We start from the raw sequence: 20,638 nt of genomic DNA, 5'->3' as shown, positions 1-20,638 counted from the left end.
TTAATCTGATTACTGGTTAGAAATAGTAACATTAGATTACTCATCACTGAAAAAAGTGGTCACTGGCCACTGCACATATTGTATAACTTGCCCCTGGACTCTTGGGGAGACTTTTCACTGTGAAGGGGCTGCGAGCCTCGATTGGTCTCTGGGATTCACACATGCTGCATATGATGTAAAACGTTGGAGGATATTGCAACAAGAAACATCTGCTTACAAACAGATTCCCCTCAAGGATACAGACACAGCTGGTTTTTCTGTCTCTCCAGTGATCCTCCGCTCCTCACTTGTCATGTTGCCTATATTTGAATGGTGAGTGGGCGGACAAAGAGGCGAGGAGGATGCGATTGAGTTGGAGGAGAGGAAGAAAGCACAGTGTAGGAGCAGGCAGGAGGGTTTTATACAATTCTTTTATGAATAATTCACAGCCCCCACAATTGTAATATTTTAATATAAATCAAAACCTCAAGTGGTTTTGGCTGTTTAACTGCTAAAGGCATTTAACCAGCATCTATCAATATGTTGGGATTTGTGTTGGTTATTAGCGTTGAAATTACTGTAAGTAATAGATTACTGAAAGTAATAAATCACTGGAAGTATTCTGAAAAATGTTCATTGTTGATGGAAGTAAATGGTCATTTACTCATTAACAACTCCTAAAGTAATTGAGTAATTACTTAAAAGTTAATAAATTATCCAAAAAAATTTATTGAAAAAATATTTAATTTGCATGAATTGGTTATTTATCTGATTATTAGTCTGTAAAAAGAGTTATTTAAGGGTTATTTAAGCCAACTAATATTCCTGCACACCAAAAAAACACTATGTACAAAGAAACTTATTATTATCATTAACAAAAATGTATTCATTCATAAATAATTCGTAAATCATCTCAGAAATCAACACACTCAAGTAACAACAACATCTAACACGGAGATCTAATCTACTGAACAGCAAACTTTACGTACAAAGGAATAGTGTGTGTGTGTGTGTGTGTGTGTGTGTGTGTGTGGGGGGGGGGGGGATGTAATGACTGCCAATGACTGCCACCTGGCGGCGAACCTTGGAGGGTCAGTGTGAGTGGGTGTAGATCTGGAAAAAAAAAGAAAAAAGGAAAAGAGAAAAAATGGTGTGTTCTGCTCGCCAGCGGGCTGAACCTTGGTTTGGTTCTGTGGATGTGCGTCCTGCTTGGAAGCCGGGATGAGAAGTTGGTTGGGAGACAGTTTGACCAAGTTTGAATTTCAGGTTCGACCAATGGAAGCGAGGAGCCTTGCATTCGCTTCACCACTACTATTGGTTCCCAACCTGAAGCTTATGGCCCTCAGGTCGCTGTCCTCCCCCCATGCTGTTTTACTACCTTCCCATTGTTCCTGCAGGCTGTTGTCTCTGGGGAGAAGCTGTTTGAAGGAGAGCATGGATTCCGGGCCCAACAAATGCATATATCTTATATACACATTTTATGCAGGTAAGGGCGTCGCCCATTCCTTGTCGTCTGTTCAGGCTCACTCAACATTGTTCTGGGCTCTTGAGATGAGGTTTGGGAAGCTGGTTTTGATGTTGGTTCTTCCTCTTACACTTTGAAAACCCCTGCTCTTGTTTGTGAGTTTCAGTACTGTGAGTACTGTGACTTTCAGTATCAGTATCCAATTACTGCCTTCTATATCTTTCAAACGGTAAAAAATAAAAAAAGGTGCTTTACAACTGCTTGACTGGTGCCAAAGCGCTTTACATTGTTAATCACGTTCACCAATTCACACACACACACACACACACACACACACACACACACACACACACACACACACACACACACACACACACACACACACACACACACATTCACATACCAGTGGAAGCCGCTGGCACTCCTTTGGGAGCAATTTGGGGTTCAGGACAAGTGGAGATGGGGAGCCTTTCAAGAAAAAAACATCCGTATTTGTGTTCTGGTGGTAATTTTATTCAAAGATTTAGGATATTGTATAAAAAACAAGGGCAAGTTCTCTGTTAGCTTGAGGTTACAATGTAATTGATGGAGTGAAGCAGAGATGCTGCATTTTGTAATATGACCCGGAAGTTCCAACACTTACTAAGCTTTAATGAAGTTGCTTTTACACATCAGCAAAATGAGCTATGAATATAATTTCCCTGGAACATTCCTGACATCCTTTATGCAATGTAACTCATCTGAATAAAGTTTTTAAATGGTTGTATTGGTTTGCGAAACTCCTGATATTCATGGAGCTTGTCTACACCGGTCTATGTGTCGATGTGTCCTTGGGCAAGACACTGAACCCTAAATTGCTCCCAGTGGTCGACTAGCGCCTTGCATGGCAGCTCTGTCCCATTGGTGTGTGAATGTGAGCGTGAATGGGTGAATGAGCTGATATGTAAAGCGCTTTGGGACTACCTCAGTGTGGTTAGAAAGCGCTATATAAATCTAGACCATTTACCATTTACCACTTGTTTTTGGCTGGCAATAAGTCTTCTAAGAATAACAAGACTCATCTCGATACGTGAAGTCTGCAACTGAGTGTGTGGATTAGTTGTGATGCGTGTTGATGCGTTACACAGTGTGACAGCATTCGCTCCTCTGCTGCACCGTCTTTGTGCAACTCTATGACATTTCTCTGGATGTGGTGCAATCTGAAGCGATGTGAACCGTACAGCAACTGATGGTAGAATAACTCGGGTGTGTGTGGAAACATATATATATATATATATATATATATACATCATTTGCAGACCTGACTTGTTTTATACCATGGGCGAACACCAGCACCTCCACCAGATGCATCTGAGACAGGGAGATTTTCCTTTCCTCTCGTGACTGCGTACCTTCACAGATTGTGTCCTGACCGGCTGCCCACATTGGTCATTGCAAAATCCACCATTGTATATTCCAAATTGTCCCAATTTGCTACATTCCTGACAGATTGGTGAGAGGAAGTGACGATGCGCAGTGGCGCACAGCTGTGCGCATTAGCGTGCAACACCATGGACCAATGTTGGTGACCGTTCGTAATGACTCGTGATGATCTGCCACTGTTTTGTGCTACTAATTGTAGCACATGATAACAGATCGCTACTGTCTGTGGCGGCATGTGACGCCTCTGCCCTGAACCGTATAATTCAGTTCAAAATGTTGATCACCAATTAAGAATTGAGATTTGTGCCATTCTTGACTTGTTATGTGTAAACGCACCTTAATGTAGGCAACGTTCACACTGCAGTCCTTGATACTCAATTACGATTCTTCCTGAAATCTGATTTGTTTGTGTGACACATTATAAATGCGACCTCCATCAGACTGCAGAGTGGATGTTATCCAACTCAAATGGACCCACATGCACTGATGAAGACGTAAGATCACGATCTGCTGTTTACGTAAGTAAATATGGATGCTATCCGTCAATAGATCTTCTATCCTGCTTATCCTTTTCAGGGATACGCGGTGCTAGAGCCGATCGCAGCATACTGTGGGCGAGGGCAGGGGGGGGGGGGGTGGTAATACCCTTTTTGATAACATTAGCTATACAAGTTACGGTTACCACACTGATTTCAACAAGCAAACGTTGCATAACCAGACAAGCCTGAGCATCACTTTCCAGACAAAAACAACTGAGTATCAACCATAAACTAATAGAACCAACACAAGCCATCACGCTGAAACCAGAAGGAGCACAAAGCACCCGGGCTGAACCTTCCATGAATGACCTACCAAGCTATGCTAATGTTTACATTGTGGGGAAAAAACCCAATAGATTAGCATAAACTGCAGTCACCGATAGAAACTAATGCAAACAGCTCTACACTAAAAGCAGAAAATGGTGTGACCCAAAAAATTATCAGATTTAAAAAACCATGTGCACGCATGCCTGCAAGAACATTTCCATTTATAAATCACAGTCCACCTGGAAACTTGTGCGGTTTGAAATATCTCGTGCCCCACCGACTGCACACCCACCTTCACCATGAATGGTCAATGCAAAGTACCTTGTGAATAATTTTGCTTATAAATTAGGCATGGCAAAGTTACACACAATTCATGTCAGACAAGATGGCCAAACGAATCGTTCAAAACCCACATTCATTAACTTGTTCACCGAGTCATTCTTGCTCCAGCCATCCAGGTGCAAAGAGTAAAACAGAAATGTCACTATTGTGCTGTTGCTAGTCTAATTGCACTTGTATAAATAAATTACATAACCCACATTAGTCACCCTGTGGTAAAAGCTGCTGCTGCCAATACTGGTTAGCAGCTCCTCAAGCTCATATGAGGTGCTCAGCATGCATGCTCAAGTCAGTTCGTAGGTGGCGTTCAGTATTCACGCCCAACTCAGCTTGAAACTGTAAAAAGTCCTCTGAATCGTCAGTAGAGTCGCTCAGTGAGCTGCTCCGTTCACCTCCTGATCCCTCTGACCCTCCCTCACCTGAAAGTCTGCAGTGGAGCTGTGCTCAGATAGCTTCTGAGGGATGGTGAAGTAAAAAACACACATTGTGTGTTTCATAAAGCTTGTAGAAATGAATACTCTATGATATACAATCATTACATATGAATTTGGACCCATGAATGTGATTGACCCCCACACCCAGTGGGGTAGGGGTCTTTTCCCACAGCAGACCCATGAAGACCCTCCCCCGCTTTCTGCTCAAAAGACACTTCCCCCACGCACTCAGTCAGTCACTGATTGGTTGAAGCTCTCAGGATTTGACACCTTCAAATCCACAAACCTTTAACAAAAAGCCTGCAAAAGCAGTCTTGCAGAGAGTCTTGCAGCGAGTCTTTCCCTGTGAACACCCGGGAAGAGCTGCATTCCAGCGGCTCAACTCACCCAGTGTTAGCATACAGCTAACACCAGAGGCCTGCAACCAGGGGCCTTCATTCCTCAACTCTTCTGCTGACCCGACCACGAGGGTCAGACCTTCCCCTGATCCAGAGACCAGCACCCAGAGTCTGATCTCCCATCAACCAGGAAAACCAACCAGTTCCTCCAGGACGGACCAGGGAAACGACGCCTCACAGAACTTCTTTGTGTTTTTCCTGAACAAGCAGGAAAACCATCACAGACCTGAGCGACCAGCTCCTCAGTCTGAACAAAGGAACAACCAGGAGCTGTAAAGAAGGACTCCTGAAACATCAACTCCATCTTCTTCTCCTCAGCCTGCAGAACCAGCAACCACAGTTAGCAGGAGGTGCTAACTACAGGAGAAGACACCAGCTTCCCTCCAGCAGGACAACAACTGAACTCCTTCAAGGAAGTGGTAACAATAACTGGGCATTACTCGAGATTAGTTAAACCTGATGCTATGCATAGACTGTTAAACTTTTATGAAGATGTGTTGATTCTATTACAGGGATTGAGTTCTTTTGATGACATTAGGAGCAGTTATCAACCTGTAAACCAACGTTAGCTCTGCCACAGACACAGGGTCTGCATGCTAATCTGCTTTACTAACTAGTTAACTCACAATCCTACACATATCACATCAAAGACAACATCACACAGTAACTGAACACCATCTGACGACTCCTGACGTTTTACAAAGCAAGTTGCATTCACACCAAATCATTCTAGAAATGGTCCTTTAGCAGAGACACACAGGAAGCAGACGCTAAAGACTAGCTTCCATGTTCCATTGTTCTCCAGCACATGGTCGAGATCCAGGAAAGACTTCCTGCACTCTGATAACCTCCATTTGAATGTAGTTTTTTGTGATCCGTCATCTTGTTTTGTTGTTCCATCACACGTCTCTCACACACACTCTCCCTCCAACTTTCTCTCTCTCTTTCTCTCTCCTCGGTGACGGGTCAGACCAAAAGCAGTTCAGAAGATCCCTATGAACACGCATCAGAGGATAGCAGTGACGTTGCCCGGTTTGGCGGAGCCGGGGCCCCACCCTGGAGCCAGGTTGAGGCTCGTATGCGAGCACCTGGTGGCCGGGTTCTTGCCTGCGGGACCCGGCCGGGCTCAGCCCGAAGGGACGACGTGGGCCCCTCCTCCTCATCCTCCTGTGGGCCCACCACCTACAGAGGCTGCCGTAGGGGTCGGGTGCAGTGTGGATTGGGTGGCAGTCGACGGCAGGGGCCTCAACGACCCGATCCCCGGCCACAGAATCTGGCTATTGGGACATGGAATGTGACCTCGCTGGGGGGGGAAGGAGCCCGAGCTTGTGAGGGAGGCTGAGAGATACCGTCTAGATATAGTCGGGCTCACCTCCACTCACAGCTTGGACTCTGGAACCCAGCTCCTCCACAGGGGCTGGATACTCCACTTCTCTGGAGTTGCCCGCGGTGTAAGGTGGCGGGCTGGCGTGGGCTTGCTTATTGCCCCGCAGCTCAGCCGCCATGTGTTGGAGTTCACCCCGGTGAACAAGAGGGTTGCGTCCCTACGTATTCAAGTAGGGGACAGGTCTCTGACTGTTGTCTCGGCCTATGCACCGAACAGCAGTTCAGAGTACCCAACCTTCTTGGAGTCCCTGGGAGGGGTGCTGGATAGTGCTCCAACTGGGGACTCCATTGTTCTCCTGGGGGACTTCAACCCCCACGTGGGCAATGACAGCAAGACCTGGAAGGGGGTGATTGGGAGGAACGGCCTCCCCGATCTGAACCCGAGCGGTGTTCTGTTATTGGACTTCTGTGCCAGTGAAATGGGAAAACGAGTTGGTGATGCATTGCGTAAACTTTATCCTTTTTCTCTTGCTCCTATTGCAGAGTGTCAGTATCGCCCCAAGGAAGAAGAAGATGCACTGGCATTTTTATTAAAAGGGCCAGAGCGGATTGGATTGATAGAACGGGAGTTGACCCCAGCTCGACCCTTATTCTTCTTCTCTCTTTCAGATCAGCTGTACTAAGAGGCGTACCACCACCTGTACGGGAGGCCATGGAAGCCAATCCTGACATGCATAGGGCTGATGACACCAGATAGACAACACATTTCACTCACCACTTTATGAGACACATGAAACAGGCAGAGGAAGAAAAGGGTGAGGTAGAAAAGTTAAAATTACAACTGATACGCATGCAGCTGGAAAATGAAAAGAAAACACTCTCAGAGCGCAGTAAAGCAGGAAAAAATACAGAGAAGTGCATTCAAGCTCCACAGGTCCCTGCCCTCCAGGCGCCAATGCAAATGATGGCACCACCACCGACAAGGTCACAGCTGAGAAATTGGGGGCCTCCTCGACCCAGAGGTCAAGGAAGAGGATTCGGGGACAATGAGGTAACAGACCACCTCACAATAACTGTCTGATTTGTGGACAACCAGGTCACTGGGCAAGGACATGTCCAAACGGAGCACAGATGGGATATCTTCCATACATCCCTCAACCACCATGGCCTGGCACGGGGTGTGAGCCGACTCCTATGCAGCCGACACAGCCAACTCCACCCACTCAGCTCCACGCCGCTCCAAACCCAGAAGCTGCTCCAGTCCTCGGGTGGAATCAACAACCTCATTTCTGAAAGGGCCCACGGGAAGCCGGAAAGGGGGCGCTGGCAGACCCTTGTCTCACGGTTACGGTAAACGGACAGCCAATGAGCTTCATGGTGGACACCGGTGCTCGATTTTCATCAATCAGAGAATTACCAGCGGGCACCAGGCTGACCAAAGACTCTGTACCATTAGTAGGTTTCTCGGGGATCCCACAAAGACTGCAACTAACTGAACTGACTGATGTTGCTGTGTCATCACAAACACACAGACACAACTTCATTTTTTCACAAAACTGTCCCGTGAATCTCCTGGGGAGAGATCTCTTGTTGAAACTGGCAGTAATGATCAAATGCTCAGCAGACGGCCTTTCATTGATGTTTCCAGATGGCACTGAACATCGATGTTCTGTTGGTCCTGATCCAACACCTTTCAACGGCGTCGTGACTTCAGTCGATCAACCTGAACTGTATGAGGGGAACTTGCCACAGACCGCTGACATCTACTGGGCAGAACTGGACCCTGGTGACTCTGGTTTTGAAACAATGATGCAGACCTATTGTGAATGGCTGCCCTGGATTAGATCTTTGAATCCTTATACAGGTCCCTTAGATCCATACCATTGCACATTGTTTTATGACAGAGATTCAGATTTAACATATGAAGAACATTTTGAACAAGTAATAAATGAACATGTGTGGCCATTAACTGTAAAAACACTGTATGTAGGAAAGTAAGGAGTAGCTTTCGGAGTAGACCTCACTGAAGAGCAGGTAGAGTGGTACAGACACTCAGGTGAGGCATATACACACATAACTATGCAAATTAGTACATCACATCAGGCAAAAGTTCTGGGTCCTATGATGCGTCAAGCCAAAGATGCCTCTGACTGGATGGTGACCACACTTCCCATGGTGAGTTTTTCGCCCTCATGTGAAATGTACAGTATTGAGATGTCATACGTCGTGTCTTCTACTCTCCGTCATCACCTCATTCAGAGGGACCACAGCAGAGAGAGAGACGACCATGAAAGTGCCAAGGAGATGCTGGATGCTTTTCCATCTTCCCTATGGTCTTCAGGCCCTACTGATGTTGGTTTCTGCAAGTCTGCGGAACCGGTATCTTTTTCTGTCTCTGTGTCTAATCCCATCTTTCTACCACAGTACAACACCAGTCCCGAGGGACAGGCGGGGATTGCAGACACGTTGCAGGGTCTTATCCAAGCTGGCGTAGTTATCCCGACTGTTGACACAGGATGGAACACACCTATTCTACCGGTGAAAAAGAAGGAGGCAGGTACTTATCGTATGGTACATGATCTTCGTGCCATAAATAATATTGTATCTACAGCCTCCACACCTGTACCAAATCCACATACTGCATTGTCACATCTGTCACCTGAACATAAATATTTCTCTTGTATAGATTTGGCTAATGCTTTTTTCTGTCTGCCATTAGCAGATCAGGTGAAACCATTGTTCACATTCACATATCAAGGTAAAAAATACACCTATGACAGACTTCCTCAAGGCTTTGTCTTGTCTCCTGGGATCTTCAATAAAGTTCTCAGACAGCAACTGTCAGATTTAGAACTCCCTCCAGGAGTTCTTCTGGTGCAGTATGTTGATGATTTATTGCTTGCTGCTCCTGATGCCTCCACTTGCTTGGCGGCAACACAGGCTCTTCTTTTACTTCTCCATGAAAAGGGATTTAAGGTTTCAAGAAAAAAGTTGCAGTGTTGTCGTCCAACAGTGTCGTTTCTTGGCCGTCTGGCGTGGCACAAGTATTGCATCAGCACACAAGACATCCATCTTGCATCATTCAAAGCCGAACACAGTCAAAGACATGCTATCTTTTTTAGGATTAGCAAACTACAGCCGTTCATTTATTCCTGACTTTGCTGAACATAGACACCATCTTCGGTCGATGGTCCGCGAGGTTGGAATGCGCAATCTTAACGGAATCTTAGATTGGAATGAAGCGGAGGAATCATTTGACACCTTGAAACAGTCTCTCTCCCAGGCATCTGACATGGCAATTCCTGACTATAGCAAACCATTTCATCTGGATGTTTCTGAACAACCACATTCAGTTGCTTCTGTGCTTTTTCAGAAACAAGGGGGAGAGCGTCGTGTAATAATGTACACAAGTGTCATTTTAGATTCAACAGAGGACAAACAACCCCCATGTGCCAGATCTGCAGCAGGACTTACAAAAATCCTTAAGAAAACTGCACATATCGTTCTAAATCACACCTTGCATGTCCTTACATCGCACAGTGTAGCAGCATTCGTCACAAGCAATGCGTTTACAATGTCGTCACAAAGACAGAACAACATGTCTCAAACTCTTTTTGCTCCACATATAATGTACACACATGAAGGAGTGAATATGGCAGATGGGCTCACAGAAGGAGAACCCCATTGTTGCACAGAAAAAACCGAACAAGACAACAAACTCAGACCAGATTTACACCCATCCCCACTGCAGGAAAGAGACATGACTTTGTTTACTGATGGCTGTTGCTACAGACATGAAACTGATGGTTTAAAAGCATCATATGCTGTGGTAATTGAGAGCGAAACAACTGAGCAACATGAAGTGCTAGAAGCAGGAAGATTAGAAGGTCCGCAGTCAGCCCAAAGAGCTGAACTAGTAGCAGTGATCAGAGCATTGATGCTAGCAGAAGGAAAAAATGTAAACATCTATACAGATTCCGCATATGTACATAGCGTTGTTCATATTGATCTTCCAGCATGACCAAGCAAAACCACAACAGGTCAGCCGATAAAACACCATGATGATGTAATAAACCTACTGCAAGCTATTCACAAACCCTCCACAGTAGCAATACTGAAATGTAAAGGGCATGACAAGACTCAAACAAACATCTCACGAGGAAACAACGCTGCAGACCAGGCTGCAAAGGATGCAGGAGGATATTCACCTCACCTGCAGATGATTGTAAGTACTGACAACCACAAACTGATTAATCAACCACATGACCACATTACCCGCCAGTCAGTAAAAACACAACAGGAGGCGGCAGCACCGGAGGAGAGACGGGGCTGGCTGGAGCATGGAGCACGGAGGCAGGATGATGGACTGTGGACCGGACTGGAGAACCAACCAATACCACCTGCAGGTCTGTTAAAAGATCTCATAGCTGAAGCACATGGACCAGCACATCTGGGTCAAACAGAGGTCATGTCACGATTGTCACACTGGTGGCACCCGTACATGAAGGAAACAATTCAGACATACATACAGGATTGTGAAGTATGTCAGTTTTTAATGTTAAACCATCAATTAAGAGATCAGCTGGTAAATTTAGTTTACCAACTCTACCGGGGCAAGAAGTGATCATTGATTTCACAGACATGGGAGATAGATGTAAAGGAAACAGATATCTCTTAGTGATAGTGGATTCATACACCAGATGGGTGGAAGCTTATCCATGTAAAAAAGAGGATGCAACAGCTGTAATCAAAGCATTTGTAAATCATTATATTCCTACACATGGGTTCCCTCGGCGCATCAGGTCAGATAACGGTACACATTTCAAGAACAAAGACCTACAAGCAGTTGAGAAAATGATGGGATTAAAACATGCTTTTGGAACAGTGTACCAGCCACAATCACAGGGGAAAGTAGAAAGGATGAACCGAAACCTAAAGACGAAGCTGGGTAAGATATGTCATGACACCAAGATGGACTGGGTAAGTGCACTGCCCATTGCATTAATGTCTGTCAGATCTTCTGTCAATTCCCAGACAGGTTTCACCCCGTTTGAACTGCAGAGAGGACTACAGGTTCCAGGTCCTGGAGCAGGAATCGGCACAGAAGAACCTCCCCTGTTCATGCAACAGAGGACGTATTGTAAAGTTTAGAGATGTCTGGAATCTCGTTTCTCTGCACAGGTTGCCAGGACCGGCAGCAAGGGGGACTCGGCTGAGATCCCCAACACCAGCCCCTGGGTACTTCTCAAGGTGATAAAGAGGAAGTGGTCCGAGCCCAGGTGGACGGGTCCGTTTAAGGTCGTCGAGAGGACGTCTCACGCTGTTCGGCTGAGTGGCAAAGTAGACCACTGGTACCATCTGTCGCAGTGTACTCCGGCAGGAGAACCACATCGCACTCTACAGGAGACCTCCGACAATCTGAAGCAAGTTGCCCCTGGATCGGCTGATCCAGGAGACGCTCCACACGTGAAAGGGCAGAATAATCCCTGTGTGAGAGTCAGGGTGTCAGGGCAGTCTACCCCCTGTACACCGAAGTAAGAAGAACACAGAGAAGTAGACGACAGCAAGAGAAGAGGTGAAATAACGCTCCTCTCCGTCATGTGACGTGCCAAGTCACCATCATTTAATAGTTTTGTTTGTTGCTATTTGAGTATATGATTGTTACTTTTGCTTACATATGAACTCTATTATACGAAGAGTGCCTAATAGATGTAATGCTATTGATGCTAGTTATTGACCTCTGGGGTCAGAGGTCAAAAGGGGGAATTGAAGGAATATACAAGTTAAACATTTGATTTCTGTGGGACAACTGAACACATTGTATTGTTATCTTCCTACACAGCTGGGATTTCTCCCACTGCTACAGTTGGGAAAAACAAAATGTTCAAGGACTTCCCTAGTTGGTTGGGATGTCTCCTCAGCGCTCCACGTTGCAAAAATATGGTTGAAGGTAAGGTTGGAACAGATAAGAGGTCAAAGGTCACTTTGTCCCACAGAACGTCAAGCTCTGAGAAGAACCAGTTTAAAGCAGTTTTGGAGACAAAGGAGTAGCAACGTCACCATAGCAACGCATACATCACGAGGAACTGACCAATGTGAGGTTGAGGTGTCATATGCAAATGTATAAATATGAACCCCGCGTTGCAGCGGGGCCCTTCTTCACTGTAGACTCAGCCTATATACTTGGGTCTGCAAGGAAGAACGGTCCGAGCTCGTATAATGTAATATCTGATATATGGAATTTTGTAGCATTGTATAATCTGATATGCATTTTTGTAATGTCTTGTTTGTGTGATTATTAAATACATTATTGAAGAAATTAACGCTCTCTTTCTGCCTCTCCCGGATCAAACGAACATGCAGGAATTCAGGAGAACACGGGTAGGAATTCCAACAGGTGCCACCGGAAGAGCTGGAGGAAGTGTCTGGGGTGAGGAAAGTCTAGGCTACTCTGCTCGGACTGCTGCCTCCGCGACCCGGCCCCGGATAAGCGGCAGAAAATGGATGGATGGATGGAATCATACTTGCTGTTTTATTAATGTGCACAAAGGTGAATGAAATGTCGACCTCTTCTGTCTCAAGAACTCCAAAATCCTTCAAGCTTTACTGTTAATTCTGGTAATTGTAATTAATTTAACTATTCATTCATATTCCTGATGAACTGTTTAGTATATCTTATGAGACTGATATAACTGAATTGTCTATCATTTCCTGTTATGACAGGTGGAGCTCCGAGGTTCTGATACAGATCAGATTAAATTAACATTATTAATAACTATCTTTGATAATTATTAATCATTATCGATAGCCAACCACAACATAAATGGTTCCTTATGAGGTAAGAAATCCCTACAAAAGTAACTAATGACCTTTTGCAGCAGCAGATGATGGGACATGCTCTGTACTGGTACTTCTGGACCTCGGCTCTGCTGTTGACACTGTGGATCATGGTATTCTACTGGACAGGCTACAGCAGTTTGTGGGTATGTCAGGTTCTGAATTGGACTGGTTCTCATCCGACCGCTCCTCACGGTTGGGAAGGTTACTTATAATCCCTAACCCATTACAATTACAAGTTCCTTGTCAAAAAATGCAATCAGTAACTTCCTTTAAGCACTAGAATAAAAAAGTAACATACCAGATTAATTTTAGTTACTTTTGGATTACTTCACCATTAAACATAAAAAGTAAAGACAAAAAAGAATAGAATGTGTGATCTGCTCAGTGTATTGACAAATCTTATACACAGCAGACACAAATTTCTCTCAACAGAACTTGTGGTTTTGATTCTTTTTTTTAAAGAAAAAAACCACAATACAAATAAAGTTTTCAATTATTCAAGTGTTAGTCCTCAAAACAATTTGTATTCAAGAAAATGTGCTCACCTCTTTCAAAACTCTCGCTCTCATCCCATTTCCTTGTTGGTTTTTAATGTTGTTTTTTATCTGGACTAAATAAAAATGTTTGATTGGTTTGAGAGGCTGTATCTGGCAGCATAAATCACTGATTGATAATAACTAAACAACCCGCTGGACCCGCTACTGAGTCGTGGCGCATGTAGCCCCAATGAATCCCTAAAACATGAGATCCTCTAAACATATTGAGAATGGCTCACTACCATCAGCACAAGTAATGGTATTGGCAGGTTACTGACAGGTTAGCGAGCTAATAAAACTAGTTGACAGGGTCCAGTGCCCGTATTCACGAAGCGTCTCAGGGAACTCTTATCTTAGTCTAAAAGTCCCTTAGCAAGGAATTCTTAGCTTAAAAGCTAAGAATTCCTAACAACCAATCACAACTTTCAGCAGACTGCATCATACATAGCAACAGGGTCAACCACACCTCCTCACTAAGATAAAAGTTCCCGTCAACTCCTTGCTAAGAGTTACTCTTAGACACTTCCTGAGTCACTTTTAAGCTAAGACTTCCTTGCTAGGAGACTTTTAGGCTGAGATAGCAGCTCTGAGAGACTCTGAGATGCTCTGTGAATACGGGCAGTAATGAATGGAGAGTAAAATTAACCATCAACTCTCTTGGGCTGTAGCTATTGAAAATGTGTAATAATGAAAATTATTTCATGTCTGTTTTATGAAACTCAGATAAATAATTAGATTTGTACACAGCTCTAAACGTATTGAACTTACCTGATTCACATGCTGATTATTATATTGATTTAAATGTTGCCATCTTTTCTGTCCACGCTGGTTATTTGTTCCACTTAATGTATCTGATTGTAATGGTCGACGCGACGCAGCTGTCACCAATTACTGTGGAGCTCTTATAAAAAGAGATTAGACTTGGCAGAATGATGAAAATAACAAAGGGAACAAACCGGAATGGCAACCCCCAAAAAAACTAGAAAGCCCAACTGGACAGAAGAGCAGTGCCTGCTGTTGGCACAGCTTGTGGAGCAAAATAAAACTATATTAAGAGGCAAACTGGGTCCTGGGATCACTGCACAAGGGAAGAGGCAGATTTGGGAGCGCATTGCCCAGCAACTCAATGTGTCGTTCCCTCTCCTTGCACCAACAAGTGAGGAGTGTGAGAAGCGCTGGTACGTGCTGCAGTCAAAAACCAGAGTGGAGATTGCAGCATTCAAACGGAGTTCTTCTCAAACAGTTGAATGTAGTACTGTCGTATATACCTCTACGGGACTGTAGAGGAGCTGAGGAGCTCTCAGTGGCAGACTGAGACACCCTCAGTGTAGGACGGAGCAAGTCCTTCATCCCCACTGCTGTCAGACTGTACAACAGGACTGTGTAGTAACAGTGACAGTATGTGCAACAATCCTGCACCTAGGACACTTTATCAGTGCCACTTTATCTAAGTCACCTTATCTATTCGTCACTTAATTGACCACTTAGGACTGACCCTGCACTGCCAACACTGGTATTATTATTTTTTTCTTACTATAGTATGTCTATTGTACTTATCCTACACTTTGCCGCCCCCCCATCATAGTTTATTCTCCTTGTATCTCATCCTATTGTATATTTTACTTTAGAACTTATTATACCTTATTATAGGTTGTGATTTTTATCTTTTTTTAGTCCTATTTGATAGTCATTGTATATAAGACACCTCTATTCTACTAACTGTTTGCACATTCCTTGTCTTTCCTTTCCTCATGAGTGTCCTTAAGAGCTGAATGTACGAGTAAATTTCTTCACTGTGAGATTAATAAAGGCGTATCTTATCTTATCTTATCTTATCTTATCTTATCTTATCTTATCTTATCTTAACTAATCTTATCTTATTAAGGCTGTGATTGCTGACATCACTTTGTTTATCAATTTGTATGAATGTTCGTGTATTCTATTTGTTAATTTACTGAACTGTTTAAGGGGTGGACCACCAGCTGAGCAGCTGTCCCAGCTGGCAGACACTGTGTTTAGTGTGTTGGGAAGATCTGACACCAGCATCAGTGGCCTGGATGAGGGCATTGATAGCTCATTGTTCCACTAACCCTGACAGCACGAACTGGCCATGGACTCCGTCGGCAGACAAGAGCAAACCACCAGAGGCTCCACAAGATCTCCATTTCCTATATGCTCAACTTCAGCAGCACATTGCACAGAGTGATCATGTCCTCTACACCCTCAGCACACAGCGAAACACCCTCTAGGCACAGGTGAGGAACCTACCACAGACCCAGACCCCGGTTCCACTGGCTCCTCCGCCATGTTTTTTGGATGAAATGGAGAGGCTACGGCAGTTTGTTACCAAGTGTGTGCTGCATTTTGAGCTCTGGGCAACTGCCTTCCCCACAGAACGGGCCAAGGTGGCGTATATTATTTCCCACCTGAGTGGACAAGCAGCGACATGGGCAGCAGCTGAGTGAACTAACCGGGCAGCTACATGCACCACCGCAGCCGCCTTCCTCAGGGCACTCACGGACTTGTTTCAGCGATCGCTCATGGGCCGGAAGGCCGCTCAAACCATCATGACGATGCAACAGGGATCCTCGTCAGTGGCTGATTATGCCATCTCCTTCCGCGCCATTGCTGCTGACAGAAGCTGGAACCCTGAGGTGTTGTATGAGGCCTTCTTGTTTGGACTGTCTCCTAGTTTGAAGACTCTTTTGCTCTCCCGTGAGCTACCTGACAGTCTGGAGGAGCTGCAGGTGGAAGTACTAGTGGACTCCGGCGCCAATGCTAACCTCATGCACTCGCAGCTGGCCCCAGTGCAAAAATAACGGTCTGTCCTCAAAGAACTCCGCCCAGCTCACCACTCTTTACCCGGCCACCAGCTCTGTCGTGCCCTCTCCGGACCTCGAGAAGATCCCGGCCTGCTATCACGATCTCTTGGAGGTGTTTTCTAAGAGCCGGGCTACCTCCCTGCCTCCACACAGGCCCTATGGTTGGACTGAAGCACTCTTGTCCATTCTCCTCGCTAGTAAAAACAAACTTGTCCTTGTTGTCTTATTCTTTCTTGCAGATTTAATAAATGTCTATAGCCTAAACCTGACACTGTTTTAACCTGGTCAACAGTGTTGGGATCTCACAGGACCACAGAAAGTTTGTTCATTTTTGGGGAGAGACAATATTCATTTGTCACGAGACGCAGTCATGACATGAATTCTGACCCAGGAATGTGATTGACCATCACACCCAGTGGGGGTGGAGGGCTTCCGCAGGACCTTCCTCCCCCCCTTTCGGCTCACAAGACTCTTCCCCCATGCAATCAGCCAGTCACTGATTGGTTGAAGCTCTCAGGCTTTGACACCTCTGAATTCACACGTGCAACAAAAGGCTTCAGCCAGCCTCCACTTCTCTCTCTTGCAAGACTGGACCCTGAGTAGGTGGGTTGCTGAAGAGCTGCTCCCAGCAGCTCAGCTCACCCAGTGTTAGCACACAGCTAACACCAGAGGCCTGCAACCAGGGGCCTTCACTCCTCAACTCCTCTGCTGACCCAGCCACGAGGGTCAGACCTTCCCCTGATCCAGAGACCAGCACCCAGAGTCTGCTCTCCAGAGAAACCAACCGGTTCCTCCAGGACGGGACCAGGGAAAAGACGCCTCACAGAACTTCTTTGTGTTTTTCCTGAACAAGCAGGAAAAGCATCACAGACCTGAGCGACCAGCTCCTCAGTCTGGACAAAAGGAACAACCAGGAGCTGTAAAGAAGGACTCCTGAAACATCAACTTCATCTTCTTCTCCTCAGCCTGCAGAACCAGCAACCACAGTTAGCAGGAGGTGCTAACTACAGGAGAAGACACCAGCTTCCCTCCAGCAGGACAACAACTGAACTCCTTCAAGGAAGTGGTAACAACTGGACTTTACCTGAGAATAGTTAAACCTGATGCTATGATATAACTGTTTAACTTTATGAAGATGTGTTGATTCTGTTACAGTGATTGAGTTCTATAGATAATGATATTAGGAGCAGTTATCAACCTGTAAACCAACGTTAGCTCTGCCACAGACACAGGGTCTGCATGCTAATCTTTGCTTTACTAACTTGTTAACTCACAATTAATTGTGTCTTTGATGTGAACATATCACATCAAAGACAACATCACACCGTAACCGAACACCATCTAACGACTCCTGAGGTTTTACAAAACAAGTCTCATTCACATCAACTCATTCTAGAAATGGTCCTTTAGCAGAGACACACAGGAAGCAGATGCTACGGCTAGCTTCTATTGTTCCATTGTTCTCCAGCACATGGTGGAGACCCAGGACAGACTTCCTGTTCTCTGATTACCTCCATTTGAATGTAGTTTCTTGTGATCCGCCATCTTGTTTTGTAGTTCCATCACACGTCTCTCACACACACGCACACACTCCCTCCACCTCTCTCTCTCTCTTTTCTATCCACACACACACACACACCTACACACACCCAGCTGTATATAGGCAGTTAGAATCTGTGTTTTATTTGTTTTCATTGTTAATAAATATAATGTTTGGAATCATACTTGCTGTTTTATTAATGAGCACAAAGGTGAATGAAATGTCGACTCTTCTGTGTCAAGAACTCCAAAATCCTTCAAGCTTTACTGTTAATTCTGGTAATTGTAATTAATTTAACTATTAATTCAAATTCCTGATTAAGTGTTTAGTATATCTTATGAGACTGATAGAACTGAATTGACTATCATTTCCTGTTAAGACAGGTGGAGCTCCGAGGTTCTGATACAGATCAGATTAAATTTCAACAACATTATTAATAACTATCTTTGATTAATTATTAATCATTATCGATAGCCAACCAAAACATAAATAGTGATCCTTATGAGGTAAGAAATCCCTACAACAGTGTTGGAACTGACATCACTCAGTAAGCTGCAGCATGTACTCTATTACTGTCTACACTCACCTTCAGCGCCATGCAGTCTCTCTCTGCTGCACTCCATCTATCTCACTTATATCTTAACATGCCATCCTCGAGAGATGGCTGGAGGGATCAGCTTCCTCACATTCCCACACAAATATCCATCTCATTTCAAACCAAGTCCCTTGTTTCAGCATTATTTGTCAGAGGAACTCGAAAGAAATCAACAACTGTCAATTATCTCTATTCATATACTGACTAGTGGATGAATGCAGTTACATTAAAAAAAATTATAATAATTGGGAATTCTGTAAATAGTGATTTGCAATTCAGTTACACCTCAGACTTCAAAAATATCACATAATTTTTTTTTATTACGATTAGCTGGTGGATAAGTGTTAGCTAACAAATTAACTATTTTTAAATTCAATGTGTAAAATATTGTTTATTTGCATTTGCTTGTATAGAATTTCTAAATCATTCACCTAAATGTATAAGGTTTCCATCATTCAGTATGCGTGTGTGTGTGTGTGTGTGTGTGTGTGTGCGTGTGTGTGCGTGTGCGTGTGTCAGTCTTCACCCGGTGGCAGTCGCCTCCAGACAGGACCTCCTGAATGAAGACCGCCGGGCCGTCGGGCCTGTTGGAGCCTCCTCCGATGGTGATGCCCAGGCTGCTGGACCGTGACACTGAAATAAGCTGAATGACTCCTTCACCCGGATGACTGAAAAAATGAATGAAAACACCATAAACATGTGGTTTAAAAGAAGCTGTACTGGTTACTTGTCCAACTGCTTCCAATCGTTTCGAAATCATGCAGACAAAAGTCAACCGTCGGGTCAGAAAGCCATGCATGTGGACTGGAAAGCCTGAAAGAGAATGTGGCCTGGCACTTTCCCAAAGATGTGTATAGATGTAAATAATAATAATTATAATAATAATAATGCATTTTATTTCAAGGCATGTTTCTGGGCACTCAAGGACACCTCAAAACTGGTTAAAATATTTGCATTAAAACAATAAAAACAACAGTAAAAAACAACAACAATAAAAGCAACTGTAAAACAACACAGACACAGGGCAATTGGCGTCAGGTAGAATATGCAATTTTGAAGAGATGAGTTTTGAGTTCTTTTTTGAAGTGGGGAAATGAGTCCAGGTTTCTCAGCTGGGGAGGTAGTGAGTTCCAGAGACGAGGAGCAGAGCAGCTGAAAGCTCTGCTCCTCGTGGTGCTGAGACGGGCAGAGGGCACAGACAGGTGAGTGAAGGAAGAGGATCTGAGGGAACGGGAGGGAGTGGAAATGCTGAGGAGTCCAAGACAGATATGGGGGGGGGGCGAGGTGGTGAATGGCCTTGAATGTCAACAGAAGGATTTTGAATTGGACACAGACTGAACCGGGAGCCAGTGGAGCTGTTGGAGGATGGGAGTGATATTATAGCTGAATTCTGGACCAATTGTAGTTTATGGAGGGATTTGTGAGGGAGGCCAAAGAGGAGAGCGTTGCAGTAGTCCAGATGGGAAGTGACAAGGCTGTGGACGAGGATGGCTGCAATATGGGGGGGGGGGGGGGGGGGGGGGGTGAGGGAGGGGCGGAGGTGGTTGATGTTTTGTAGATGGAAGTAGGCAGGCTGCATAATGTTATTGATCTGAGATTGAAATGATAGAGTGCTGTCGAGAATGACACCCAGACTCTTAACCTGGAGGGAGGGTGAAACGGAGGTGTTGTCAATATTGATGGAGAAGCTGCGGGTTTTGGACCCTCTCAACATGTAGCGTCATGCTTCAACGTGTCCTATTCCGCAAAGGCCAAATAATGGGATCATTAACTATTCCTCAGGCTCTATCTACATGATAGTGATTAAAGGGAAAACACATCGTTTTTTATTGTTTAAAAAAGTTTCATGTTTACACATCAACATCTGAAAACGATGTTTGTTTACTTGGAATTGGCAGAAACGCTGAAAACGATGTATATTTCATGTTGGGCAAGTGAGTGCTGTTTTCGTAATGACACCAAACATACATGCAGAGAACAAAGCGCTATAAACATTAACAATGGGAGAACACGGACATTCTACAGGACAGACAACCAAGCTGGATTGTTGTTACGGTGACTGTCAAAATAAAAGTACCAAGTCACAGGATATGGAGTCATGACACCACAGAGGAAACATTGATCTTATTGACCATC

General features: G+C 44.7%; 1 protein-coding gene across 1 annotated transcript in view; it reads right to left on the bottom strand.

Annotated features, from left to right (window-relative positions):
- The window catches only part of LOC308141078 (syntaxin-binding protein 4), a gene marked incomplete at both ends in the record, with an annotated part of 237,544 nt that overhangs the window by 74,105 nt on the left and 142,801 nt on the right, over positions 1-20,638 (bottom strand). The window contains one exon of the mRNA XM_080511081.1: positions 19,029-19,170. Within this exon, the coding sequence (XP_080367207.1) occupies positions 19,029-19,170 (142 nt within the window). The remainder of the gene's footprint in view (positions 1-19,028; positions 19,171-20,638) is intronic.

The sequence above is a fragment of the Blennius ocellaris genome (assembly GCF_963422515.1).
Source record: "Blennius ocellaris genome assembly, chromosome: 16".
In the NCBI taxonomy this organism is placed as follows: Eukaryota; Metazoa; Chordata; class Actinopteri; order Blenniiformes; family Blenniidae; genus Blennius; species Blennius ocellaris.
Note: the sequence above shows the minus strand (reverse complement) of the source record. Positions and strands in the feature narration are given on the sequence as shown.